At 38.7% G+C, this 13,246-nt stretch overlaps 1 protein-coding gene across 1 annotated transcript; it reads left to right on the top strand.

The window, feature by feature from the left end:
* The first annotated feature begins 4,347 nt into the window (after window positions 1–4,347).
* LOC125490639 lies at window positions 4,348–5,397 on the top strand. Its single transcript, XM_048630485.1, has one exon. It carries the CDS (start codon window positions 4,348–4,350, stop codon window positions 5,395–5,397), a length of 1,050 nt encoding a protein of 349 aa, XP_048486442.1.
* Window positions 5,398–13,246: the final 7,849 nt, after the last annotated feature.

The raw sequence follows: 13,246 nt of genomic DNA, 5'->3' as shown, positions 1-13,246 counted from the left end.
AAGCATCACTACAATGCTAGCACCCTCAGCCGGTGCACCAACACGCCCTTCAATGGCATTATGAACGGCCAGCGGATTTCAAACAGAACGGTAAAATTGACACACAAGAAATGGGGCATTCTTCTATAAGTTGTTACCACGACCAACCATTTGGAACCGATACCACAACTATCCGGAATCCACTGGCAACGCAATACTATCATTGGCAGACACATTAGTCCAGCAGCGGAAAATGCAGAAAGTACAGCGATGTTCTGCTTCAGTGACGCCTCTTCAACGAGGCAAAGATTCCCTGTCCCCCTTGCAGAAATGACTACTCCTGTCTTTGGCCAAATACTTACTTACGAAAGCACGTTTCAACAGCATCCTAAATATTCCAGTTGAATCCTCAACAAAGTCATTGAAATCCCGTTCGTCAAGGCATCCATCTTTGTATCCTGAAAAACTAACCCCCAATATCTGATTCAGTCACAATTACAATGGCTAGCCTCAATGACTCTTTTAGCCGCACTGAAGGTCTCTGAGTGGGGTTTCAGCAATAATGAAAACCATCTGTCTCTGGTCCTACATCCTTGAAAGGACCGGCGGGGAAAGGGCCTACTTTTCCGGCGGGGAATTTATGTTTTCCCAGGTCGACAATACAATCCGCCACGATTCCTCCTTCTCATCAGTTGATACCGAATATGGAAAAGACCAGCTTTAGCGCTTGGATTCGCTACTTTATATTTAAGAAAATGCTCGTTTCTGGCACCATGAATGCTTCATGGGCCTGTCCCACTGATCCTGGCTTGTTCCGGACAAACAAAATCGCCCTTTCTGTGACTTATCTGAAGGTACTACATTGGGGCCACTTAATCTCCCTGAAAGCTGTAAATTTAAAATGCGTGTTCACTATGTGCATGTGTGTTTATTCCTTTGTTTTTAGTATGTAACAAAAATGCATAAACTTGTGTTTTTAATAAATAAATGGTTGATTATTAGGATAAGATAACATATAAATTATTCATTAATCTGATTAATTAATTTAATGCACTTTTCAGTTAAGAAACCTTGAGCAAAAGTGATGTGTCACACATTAAAAGAGACCAGAGGATCGGTACTATTACATGAAGTAATCAAAAATAATAATAATAATAAGATTTAATCATAATTCCATTTTTAAACCATTTTAAATTGGTGGTCAGTTACTGGCATCGAGTGTGGTCAGTTACTAGATTTTAGTGGTCAGTTACTGGGAAAATCACTACTTTTTGTTTGCAAAAATATATAAAAAAATGAGTAACTTCTACATGTTTGCTATTTACTCAGGAATGTAGCTCTGTTATTCTAGTTTCTAAAACAAAAATCGGATTTAATAAGCGATAAGAATTGAGCCCGCTACAGATAAATTACTGGAACAACTCCCTTAAGGTGGTCAGTTACTGGGTGTTTTGCCCTAATTTTACAAATCTCCGCTGGCTGCCCAGGGTGCGCTGGACGTGTAGGTACTAGGTACAATTATATGACTCTAGAGTCTAGGTCTATAAAGCTGGATCCACATTTGTATCCATTACGATTATATTGTTTGTTTGCGTTTATCGCAAAACCTCCGTTCCGTACCACTCATAACAGCTCATTTTGATCAAAATATACTGTCAAAACTTACTTACTTAATGACTTTCAGAAGGTCAAAATCCGTAGTCCATCTCCACACTAGCCGGGCGCTGCGTGTGATGCGTTTCGGCGAGATCAAGGCTATGCGCGGGGTGGCGCTAGCGGCGCCTGTGCAGGCGCCCGCGCAGCGCGCACCCTCCGATGTAGCTTTCTGCGATCAAAATTGTTCTATTATTAGTTTTTAGTAAAGAACAATAAAATTTGCTTCAGAAGTCAAGAGCTTTTATAAATATACAACCACTAGTTATAACAAGCGAAGCTTATAACGCATGTCACATATTTAATGATTTACCTAATATGAAAGGGCTGAAAGAAAAAAAAATAGGTGTAACTCATGTCGAGTAGGTTGGCATTTTGTATATTGTACAGTATACTTGTAATTGGCTAACCGTAACTTATTTCGTTCATGAAAAAAAAACTGATGTAGCTTATAATGTAAGATCTGTAGGGCTACCTTACTTCCGAACTTATCTTGAAAGTACTCGTATATCTGCTGGAAAAGTTGAGACAAAAAAACTTATCAGTACAAGACCAGTGTTGTATCTGCCGCTATGCCACCCATGCAAAATATCAATAAGTTTTTGTCAGTGCCGACTCACAAAGGTGTGTAAACATTAGAGCGGAAACTCTAAGTAGCCAGTTTTTATACTAAGCACTCACTTATCTAATACTTACTGCCAGCGGATACGGTGGGGAACGGCTGAGAAAAAGTCAAAGCTTTTAACTTTTAACTTGTACTTAGGCAGTAGATTATTACGGTCTTATTCATAAAAAGTTACGGGAGACCTATAGGCCTGCTATAAGCAAATGTCAAAAAAACTTTATTCATAAACGATCAATAGCGCTAAAGAACTCTCCAACTGATTCGTAAAACCTTGATATGCTAAAGTTGGCTGGACCCTACTAGACACCTTCCGTAAACCTCCTCTTGTACAAAAACATGGCGGCCGGTCAACAGCTGTTCTGCTTTATTGACGATTTGACATTTGTTGTGAGTTAATATTTGCTGAAAATAAGTTGCCATGGTAACGTAAAAATTTAATTATTTTTTTTGTGGGTTTTGGCTTGGCCAACTGCGCCTTTAAGCCAACGTAAACTTTTTAAGTGCCGCGCCGTGGCTAACATAGATAATAGAGATTGATAAATGAATGAAAGTTTTCGCTATTTTTGTTTATGGTTTCGTCGGACCGGCAACTTAATAGGGCAAATGTCAAAATGTTTGGTCTGTGAAATCTATTAGCATCATTATAGTTATTGAAGGTCTACGGAACTATTATGAATAGAGATTTTTACGAAACCTCAAATAGGCTTAATGTGTTCCGTAACTATTGAGCTCAGTAAACCTACTTTAAGGTTTTTTTATGAATAAGACCGTTAGATTGGAAGTTAATCATTTGATGTGGCAGGAATATCAGGATGGGGGAGGTTTTGATTTCATAAAAATATGAATAAGCCAAAACCTCCTAGATTATTCATTTTAATTTGTAAGTATGTATTTCAGACTAGCTAATGCTCGGGACCTTCGCTTCGCCTTCAAAAGTTTTCCCGTGGAAATTCTAGAGTGAAAAGTCACCTGTGTATTATTCTAGAGTTTCAGCTTACTGCATACCAAAATTTCATGAAAATTCGTGAAAGAGTAACAAATATTAATACTTACTCAATTTTGCGTTTATAATATCAGTAGGATAGAATTAAGACGAGTTCCACAAACTACCAAACCGAAAATGAGTCGACTGCTCTGTTGGCAAACTTAAATGGGGCTTGGTAGGATTGTCTTCCTCGACAGGGTCTTGTGACGCTCCTTGTGAGATGCCACGTCTAATATGAATCATTATTGGCCGATAAATAGTTCATTAATACTTACATTCAAATTGAAAACTTTAACATTTTAACCCAAAAACCGGCGAAAGAAAGAGAATATTAAGATCAACAGCTATTGGCAACGATCATATTCATAAACCTTCATAAAACGGTAAATAAACTGGCAATAGGCACTTGCCTACTATTGATCCAGTCTACTGTGAGTTTTTTTTATTGCCATTACAAAAAATAGCAGAACGAGCGACGGAGGGGGCGGGAAATCCATTACCGCTGGAATACCTACCGACGGCTAGAGTGGGGACAGGCAATGTCGATAACAGCAACGTACTCGGAAAATTAATTTTCCCCCGAGGATTCCCCCCGCGCGCGAGGAAGCGGCAGTATTGTTTCTTGAGTTACTCCATCTTATTAAATTACAAAGTGCAGTAAAAAGTTCATAACCCGCATATAATATATAGTTATTAGAATCCCTGCAATACCAGCAATCGAGTGGTGAAACCAAAATTTAAATAAACCATCACGTTTTGGAGCTGTGAGCAAAAACATTTCAATCATAATTTAAAACCGTTAAATCTATCGCGGCTGTCGGCGGAGCGCGGCGCGGTGAGTCACCGCAGCGCTGCTAAACCTGTCCACGGGCCAGTGACGCGGGCGACGGTACGGGCGCCGAGACCAGCCGACGACGTCGTGCGCTCTACCCCGCTCGGCCATCCCTGCCGCGCTAACTGCCTACGAACGAGCTGCGAGTTGCGCGTACGCGTACCTACGTAACAGCTGGAGCTGTTACCTTCGTCTTGGAAGCGATAGAGCGTAAGTCTCATTCATTGATACCTAATCGGAAGCGGAATATATTATTTTCGCTAACGTTTCACCATGGATTGCGAGGCCTGTCAACAAAAAATCGAAGACAAACAACAGTTCCTTGTATGTACCGTGAAGGGTTGTTTCAAGCACTATCATATAGCTTGTACCACTACAAGTCAAAGCGCCCCGATAGATACTAATACATGGATATGCCAAGATTGTATCTGCGCTAAAAAGAAAGGAGGTGATAACAGCGCTACGCCTGTACGAAGTGCACCCTCGAACATTACACAAAGAAAATCGAAACCAAAGTCTAAAGTCGACTTACCACTTGATGACTACTCAAATGAAATCCGTTTACTAAGGAAGGAGATGGGTAAACTTACGGAGAGTGTCGCAGAAGTTCTCAAATCAATGAAAATGTACAATGATCGCCTAGATAAGATTGACGCAAAAATTGATTCTACCGACATGAGACTAAAGGTTCTAGAGACCCAGAAAGATACTGAAATAGCAGAATTAAAAGCCACGATATGCGAGCTTAAAATTGAGTCTAACACTTTTCAGCAAGCAGCACTGAAAAACGAACTGGAAATTATTGGATTGCCAGAATCCCGGAATGAAAACCTTCTTCATACGGTCCTTGTCATTTCAAAAAAGATCGGAGTCAACCTATCAGAGTCTGATATAGATGGGATTAACCGAGTTGGACCCCGCCTCGGCCTGCAAGACTTAGGTGGTCAGAAAATAGGAAGACCGTCCCCCAGACCAGTCGTGGTACGCTTACTCCGAAAGGTTCAACGAGACAACCTTTTAAAATCGGCGAAAAGTCGTAGGAACCTTACCACAACGGACATAGAAATGGAAGGTCCTGCTCACCAAATATACATTAATGAGCGTTTGACGCGTGCCACACGTCAGTTATTTCGGGATGCTAGAGAGCGAAACAAATCCACTGGCTACTACAAACACTGCTGGGTCAGTGGCGGGCGCCTGTACCTGCGCAGAGTTGATGGATCACCAGCACTCAGCATCGGATCTCACGAAGAGCTCGACCGACGCTTTAATGAAGTCAAAAAAAGCCAAGCAGGAGGAGTGCGTGAAAACCACACAGCCTAGAATTCTAGCTGCATATAGATACATAATTAGCTCTCTTTTACCTTTACTTTTATACCTCTATTCATTCACATTATCATTAGGAACAAAGCATGTACTTAATTTAAAACTCAACACACTCTCAAATTTATCTGATTATAATATATATTTTATACATAATATGTGCATGAAGTATACCTATTATATTTATGTTAATATACGTATATATGAAAGCCCAATTACATCTATCTATAATACTCAATCTAGAGAATTAAAAAACAGTAGAACATACTTAGTCATGTTTATTGCACCTAGTATACAATACAGCTTGGATATGCCGAACAGTCTGCAATTTATCAATTATATCACACCGTTAATCAAAAGTTATCTATTTTCTAAATATACACGATCCAGATGGCTCAATTAACAGTAGATACGACTTTGAACAATATGGATAATGTTTTCGAGATTAAATGTCACGAATTAGCAACAGCTGAAGAATGCAAGCAAATTTTAAATAATGACTTTCCGTTAAAAATTGCCACCTTTAATATTAGAAGCATTGAGTGCAATTTTGATGGTTTCCTAGTATTGTTGAAAAGGTTAAATTTGAGTTTTGACGTCATTATCCTTACAGAATGTCGGTTAAGTGATAGGACAATTGTTGGAGCGCTCGATGGGTACACCTCTTTTAAATCAAGCGTTTTTATCAATCAAAACTGCGGTGTTGTGGCATACGTCCGATCAGACTTAGATGCAATAATGTACGAACCCACCTTCAAGCAAGGTAATTGTATAACTTTGGATATCCCTAACCACCCAACTGTAGTGGGTGTCTATCGCTCCCCATCCTTCAACGACCCGACAGATTTCGTGACATCTCTTGGTGGTGTATTGCAGACTCTAGATAAAAAACGTCGTGTGATACTGGCGGGAGACATTAACATTGACCTTATATCAGACAAAACTATCAGGGGACGATCTGAATATCTGTGTATGACTGCAGAGCATGGTCTGGTTCCAGCAGTTACGAAACCAACTCATGGCAAGTCTTGCATAGATCACATTTTTGTCACAGCTGGAACGGACGTTGAATCTATTGTTTGCAAAGCCACCGTTACCGATCACGACTTTGTCATGTTGGGGGTAAGGTTGGCAGTCATCAGACCCTTAAAACGAGTATTGCTTAAAGTAGACGATGATGCCGTAGTGAATGATATAGAAAACCTTGACTGGTCTCCGGACACCAATGAACAGTCAGTCGATAGAGCTGCAGATATATTCATGACCATTATAACATCCACCATTGACAAACATACCAAGGAAGTAAGAATACCAAGGTCAAAATACAACTTTAGACCTTGGATCACTCCTGGTCTGATGAAATGCATTAAAAATAGGGATGCTCTGCACGCAAAAACTCGTAAATATCCTAACAATGACATAGTGAAATTGACATATTTACGATATCGAAATTTTTGTAATACTCTTCTTCATAACCTAAAACACGAGTACGAAAGAAATGAATTGAACCGCAATAAAAATGAACCTAAAAAACTCTGGAATTCAATAAAGGATATCTGTCACGCACATAAACCTAAGACTAACAACACACCGCTGCTTTCCACTTGTGACAATCCACAGGATTCCATAGATCACTGTAACTCCTTTTTCTGTTCCATAGGAGCCTCTCTGGCGGGCCACATACTTAATGTCTCCGGAGAAAGTGAGGGCTCATTAGCATCTAAAACGCTCTCACGCACCTCTACCGTAGCTTCCTTATTTCTAAATCCAACTGATGAGCTTGAACTGAGTTCAATAATACAGCATCTCCCAACAAGTAGCGCCCCTGGTTTGGATAAAGTTAGTAACAGGCTTATTAAAAAACTCAGCAAGTATGTTGTGATCCCCCTCTTACACATCTATAACAACAGTTTATCTGAGGGAGTTTTCCCAGAGGTATGGAAAACTGCATCAGTTTCTCCAATACATAAAAGCGGTTCAAAGAATGACCCCTCAAACTATCGTCCAATATCATTGCTCCCAACATTCTCCAAGATCCTGGAAAAGATAGTTAACGTTCGTTTGGTACACTTTCTCGAGACCCACAACCTACTATATGACCGACAGTATGGTTTCAGACGTGGCTTATCAACCGAAGACGCCGTGGGAGATATGGTCAAGTCTGTTTCCTCTCTTTTGGATAGTGGAAAATCGTGCTTGGGTGTGTTCCTGGACCTTTCTAAAGCGTTCGACACGGTGTCTGTGCCTATCCTACTAAATAAATTAGAGTCTTTTGGAATCAGAGGAATAGTTTTGAAGTGGTTTCAAAGTTATTTATCAAAGCGAAAACAGTGTACAAAAATTGGACAAACTACTAGCTCAATTACGGAGATCACTTTTGGCGTGCCGCAAGGTAGCATTCTGGGCCCAACATTATTTTTGATGTACCTAAATGACATTTCATCCCTTGCAATCGGAAAAGCCAAACTATACTGCTACGCAGATGACACAGCCGTAATTTTTCATGGGGATTCCTGGGATGATGTTTATCTTATGGCGGAAGAGGGCATGAGCGAGGTTGCTAAGTGGTTACTTCGTAATCTTTTAACTCTAAACGCTGAAAAAACAAATTACATCTGTTTTCATAAAACTTTAGCATCGAAACCTCCACTAGCTGCCAAACTTCAAATCCACAAATGCGGCGGACAGCTTCGACCTTTTAACCACCTAGCCGTATCATGCCGGTGCCCAGAATTGAGTAGGGTAGACAACGTTAGGTATTTGGGGGTGATACTGGACCAACACCTCTCTTTTAAACCCCACATTCATGTTCTTTCTGGTAGAGTGAGAAAAGTCATTAATATAATGAAGCACCTCCGCAATTCTGCAGACCTTCCACTGCTGAAAACTATTTACAAAGCCATCTGTGAATCTGTTATTTGCTATTGTATTTCGGTATGGGGAGGATCAGATAAGACTACAATAATAGAGGTGGAAAGAGCTCAGCGGTCTGTCATAAAGGTAATGTTAAAAAGAAAGTACAGATACCCAACACGCAAATTGTATTTGGAGGCAGAGCTTCTTAGTGTCCGTAGATTATTTATTTACAAAATCGTACCCAGAGTTCACAAACAAATGCTAAATTCAACAGACTATCCTGAAGTAATTAGGAAAAGAATATACAGAGCTAACGTTACTCAGGTAAAAACGAAGTTCGCCCAAAAATTTCCCTATTTTCTGCACCCGTTTGTTTATAATAAACTTCACAGTATTTGTGACTTCCGTGAAAACACGTGCAATGAGGTTAAATTGAAAACATATAAGATTTTACTTAATTTGTCATATGAACATACTGAAGATATTCTTAAAATCATATTTTAAAATATATTATTACTTACTCACATCAATGTATATATTTATAAAAGTATATATTTATTCACCGTATTCATTTTATATTATTACCCCTAATTTATTTTTTCTTTTATTGCATGTTTAGAATTAGTTTAGGATTCATATTTCATACCTATCTACAAACTGACTGACTGACTCAAAAACCTGCCTAACTACCTCTGCGAAATAGTATTAAGTAAATCTTTGTAAAGGTACCCACGATACAAGCTTGCTTAGTGTGGGGCCACTATAATTAATTTCAGTTATAAACATAAAATTTTGTAAAATTGTAAGGGCAAGGTGTATCTTTTATAATTATGTTTTTGTGTTATATGGATAATAAATAATTTTGAATTTTGAATTTTTGAATTTGAGTTGGCGGCGTAAATAAATACCATTAAATCATGAACTTAGTCCTGCTACCGTACCGTTCATTGTTCAATTACTCACCTTAAAGGTTGAAAATCCACCGGCAAGGCAAAACAAGACAAACCAAGATTTTTAGGAATAAAATAAAAAACTATTTCTAAATTTTTCCAGATGCGGTAGGTCTATCCTCACCCGGTGGAAAAAGAACAAACATTATTTTATATGTATTTACCTAAGACCCGCAACTTAATAAATATTTACACTAAAGCTGTTTGTATTATGATGTACAATATGTGCAACGCTTGCAACTAACAGTGAGCACCAAACCATTAAAATTAGTACGGAAAATAGGAGTAGAGCCTTATGTTGTAGTATAGAGATGAAAATTTAATTTTTGGAATAATTATATCGATATTTTCAGTTTTCCACGAACAGCAGCAATAGGCCAAACATATTACAGCGCACGTCGTCACATTTTCTAATCTATATTCAAATTGGCGCGGGACGCCAGCCGCCATTGTGAAATGCGAATATTTTTCCAATTTCGCGCGGGAAAGCGCCGTGTCCCGAGACCGACCAATCACAGCGCGGGGCGCGTTCGAAAGAAATGTGCACTTTATTGTACCTACTGTATCCTCTATTTTTATTTTACATTTTCACTTGGTTGAAATTGGGCAATCAGAATTTCACTCACTCTGAGAATATGGGCAGTTTTTGCCATGAAATTATTTAAATACACTCGCGTGGTCGAGAGCAGTTGCAGGTTGCAGTAATCAAAGGTATAAGTAGATGTTAAATTGAAATAAGTTAAGTAATTTACAAAAACATTCTCAGTTAACTTGTTTCCATCTTCGGTTTGATATTTATATTCTAGTTAAATAAATTGAAACCAAGGGAAAATAAATAATTCAAGAGGGACATATTCAAATCAAAAACAGATAGCTTCGCGATCATAAAAACAGCATGTAAATAGAATAAACGAAACATTAATCGTATACTTATATGTTGTGGCCCTTTGCAAACGCATTCGTATGTCTTTATTTTCAATATGGCGACATTTGTTACAAATGCAACATGGCGCTGCTGCGACAGAGCACCCTTGTTTGGACAGGACAAAACTCGTTACGAATATACGATTCAGCTTAAAATAAGACGTTCCGAGTTAGCGGGCTCATATTTATTTTTATTTATGATTATTTGCATGGGCCGCGTCGGGGCCGACAGCGCAGGCGCTATTGTCTTCGGAATAATAACGCGAAATATCACTTTGCTTGTTTTTTTCTTTTTTCCGGCACCGCCAACGTCACGTTTGGGCCCGCTTTAAATGGCCAGTGCTTGGGCGCGTTGCGACGTATTTTATAACGAAATGGCATTTGAATAGGTTTAAAATAATAATATGTTGCGATGCTGACGGACAGTGGACGACGATTTACGGAGCTCCGTATTCTGAGTGTCGCCGGCCGTTCTCACAGTTCGTTATTTCGCCTAATTTGACGATATTGTTTATCTAATTGCTTTTGGCGCTAGAATTTAGTGATACATACCCAGACCTACAGTTGGTCTCGCTAAACGTAATAGTTCTCTTTGTGCTTTTTAATTGGTACCTATTCGTGCGACAGAAAAGTTGATTTTCAGCGGCTTTAGTTAGTTAAGTAGGTTTTTATTTCAGTAAACGAAGCCTGAAAAGATAGATAAAATGAAAATGAAGAAAAATTCAATATTTAAGAAAAAGAGTATGACGATACGAAAACGAAATGTGGTTATGATAATAATAATTATTATGTATTATATTTCTTAAGATTATCCAATAAACAATCAATATAAAAGCCAAATGTTTCAAACTACTAATGTAGGAATGTTGATAATCCAATATTATCGCGCGAATCCACTTACACTGAATTAAAATGGCGGCAAAATAATAAATCCAGTTAAAATGCCGGGCACTTCCACTCCCATCCACTCTAGATACTTAAGTATTAATTTAACATGTTCTTGTTCTGTATGTTCTCTGAATGAATTAGTATCCTTATCAATTATTTATTTAAACACTTAACTAAACATAACAATCTGGCGAAAAGTGGGTGCAGAAATGCTCCTTTGCCTACCCCGCAAGGGAGTACATTAGTACAAGGCGTGAGGGTGTGTGTTTTTTTTTAAGTTCCACAAAGCCCAATCCCGAAGACCTAGCACGGGACGCACGCCTTCGCCAAGACTTGTACATTTTTTGCATCGCGCTCACTCACATCGCGTGGCTACGAGAGCGAGTGCTACGGAAAACCTTTGTCCCCTTGCACCCCGTGCTAGGCCTACCGCATGTTTATAGCAAACCTTGCCACTTATCAATATACACTTTCAGCATTGTGATGTCACTCCATGTGACACACAATTTAAGGATAGGCAGAGGCAGTCGTGATGTCATGAATCATGAAGTAGAATAATGGCAGTGCGAGTGGTCTAGTCTAGACATAGAGGCATTATAATCATGTCATAATTGGAGAAAGCTACAACAGGTAGGGCTAGGGAGAAACATTTCTAATGCAGCGATATGATTGGATGTCACTTAAGTTTGATGCCCCACCTGTAGCAAATTTTAAACGAAAACTGGCTTAAATTCTACCAAAATTAAATATGATATATGGTTTTTTATTTGAACAGAATTTACCTTTCAATTCTATCCTGTGACAGAGAGTTTTGTTTTTTATCTTAAAATTCCCATTAGGTATTAAAATAAACTGGAACTCATAGGAAGCGTCCAGAATCCTGAGTCCTCGGTTCGGCATAATTAGCAGCCACACACAGCAAACGGGGTTTTGGAAAAATGCCGGCGGGACCCTATAAATCCCATTACAGGTAAATTAACCCGAATAATACGCTGGGGACATTTTTCCACGAAAAACAAACAAATAGCCTCGTATTTTGTCGTTTTTGTTTTTTAATGGGCGATGTTGTTTTTTTTTGCCTGCTCAAAGCGGCGAGGTTTTAAAGTGAATTTATTTGTTCAGTCTGGGACAGTGGATATTTTAATTACTTAATTATTGCCGTTACGTGTGAGAGTGTGAATCTGGTGGCGAACTCATGAAATGCAAAAGTAATAAAATGTTTTACGATGCCAAAATTAATTCTGTGAACCTGTGAAGTAAGTTTATCAAGATCTTAGTTTTGAGCACTTTTCAGCTATAGACTTATCTATTTTAAATCATCATAGGTATTATAGGACGTGTGAATGTAACGCTTAAAAAATAAAAATAATTAACTATGTCAATTTTTTTATGTAGGTAAGTACATAAGTCCCACAACGCCGTCGCCATTGAGAGATTCAGCCATAATTTCTTTTTCTTTTTTAAGGTAGGTAAGTAATGAATCGCGCTGCTCCCTATAAATACCGGGCTTCTGGTTAATTGAAACATTATGAAGGGCACGATCTTATCTGTGGCTAACTAAAGGCGCCGCCCGACCGACTCTGGGTAACCCGGCCGAATTTGGGAGCCGGTTTTTGGTCATTTTTGCCGATGTTCTTACGTTAAAAATAAATCACTATTGGTCAAAAAGTATAAATCCTTAAAATAAATAGTTAAAACAGGAGAATCGTAAGCTACCCATTATCCTAATGCATAGGTAATACTTAGTGCCAATTTCTCCATAGTCGATTAGAGCATAACCAGGGAGTAGTGGTTGACTTTTGACACATCTGTCATGACGTTTAATTTATAAATCATTTCCTGTCGGCTACATAACCGACTATGGAGGAATTGGCACATATTAAAAGTTTAAGTTATCCCCTGTGAATGATAATGATGATTATGAAAAAAAGAGAACATATAGGTAATTCGACTGTTTTAGAGCAAACAGACACCAAGACCCATCAAAGCTTTAAAATCTAACTTTTTCAGTCGGTGTGAAGAAAAGAAAAGCCTAACCCTCCACCTAACCATGAACATATAAATCTGAAATTAACAAGCTACCATTTTATTAACCTCTAGTAGAAGGCTTGAGGGTTCATTCAAATAAACCAAACCAACACATCTACTAAAAATCCTCCACAATGAAGCTTTCTACTGCAAACTAATTGAGCAATCATTAGCAACCTTATTCCCTACACGTAACGCCTACC

The sequence above is a fragment of the Plutella xylostella genome, chromosome 26 (assembly GCF_932276165.1).
Source record: "Plutella xylostella chromosome 26, ilPluXylo3.1, whole genome shotgun sequence".
NCBI lineage: Eukaryota > Metazoa > Arthropoda > Insecta > Lepidoptera > Plutellidae > Plutella > Plutella xylostella.
This window is presented reverse-complemented; position numbering and strand designations above follow the sequence as displayed.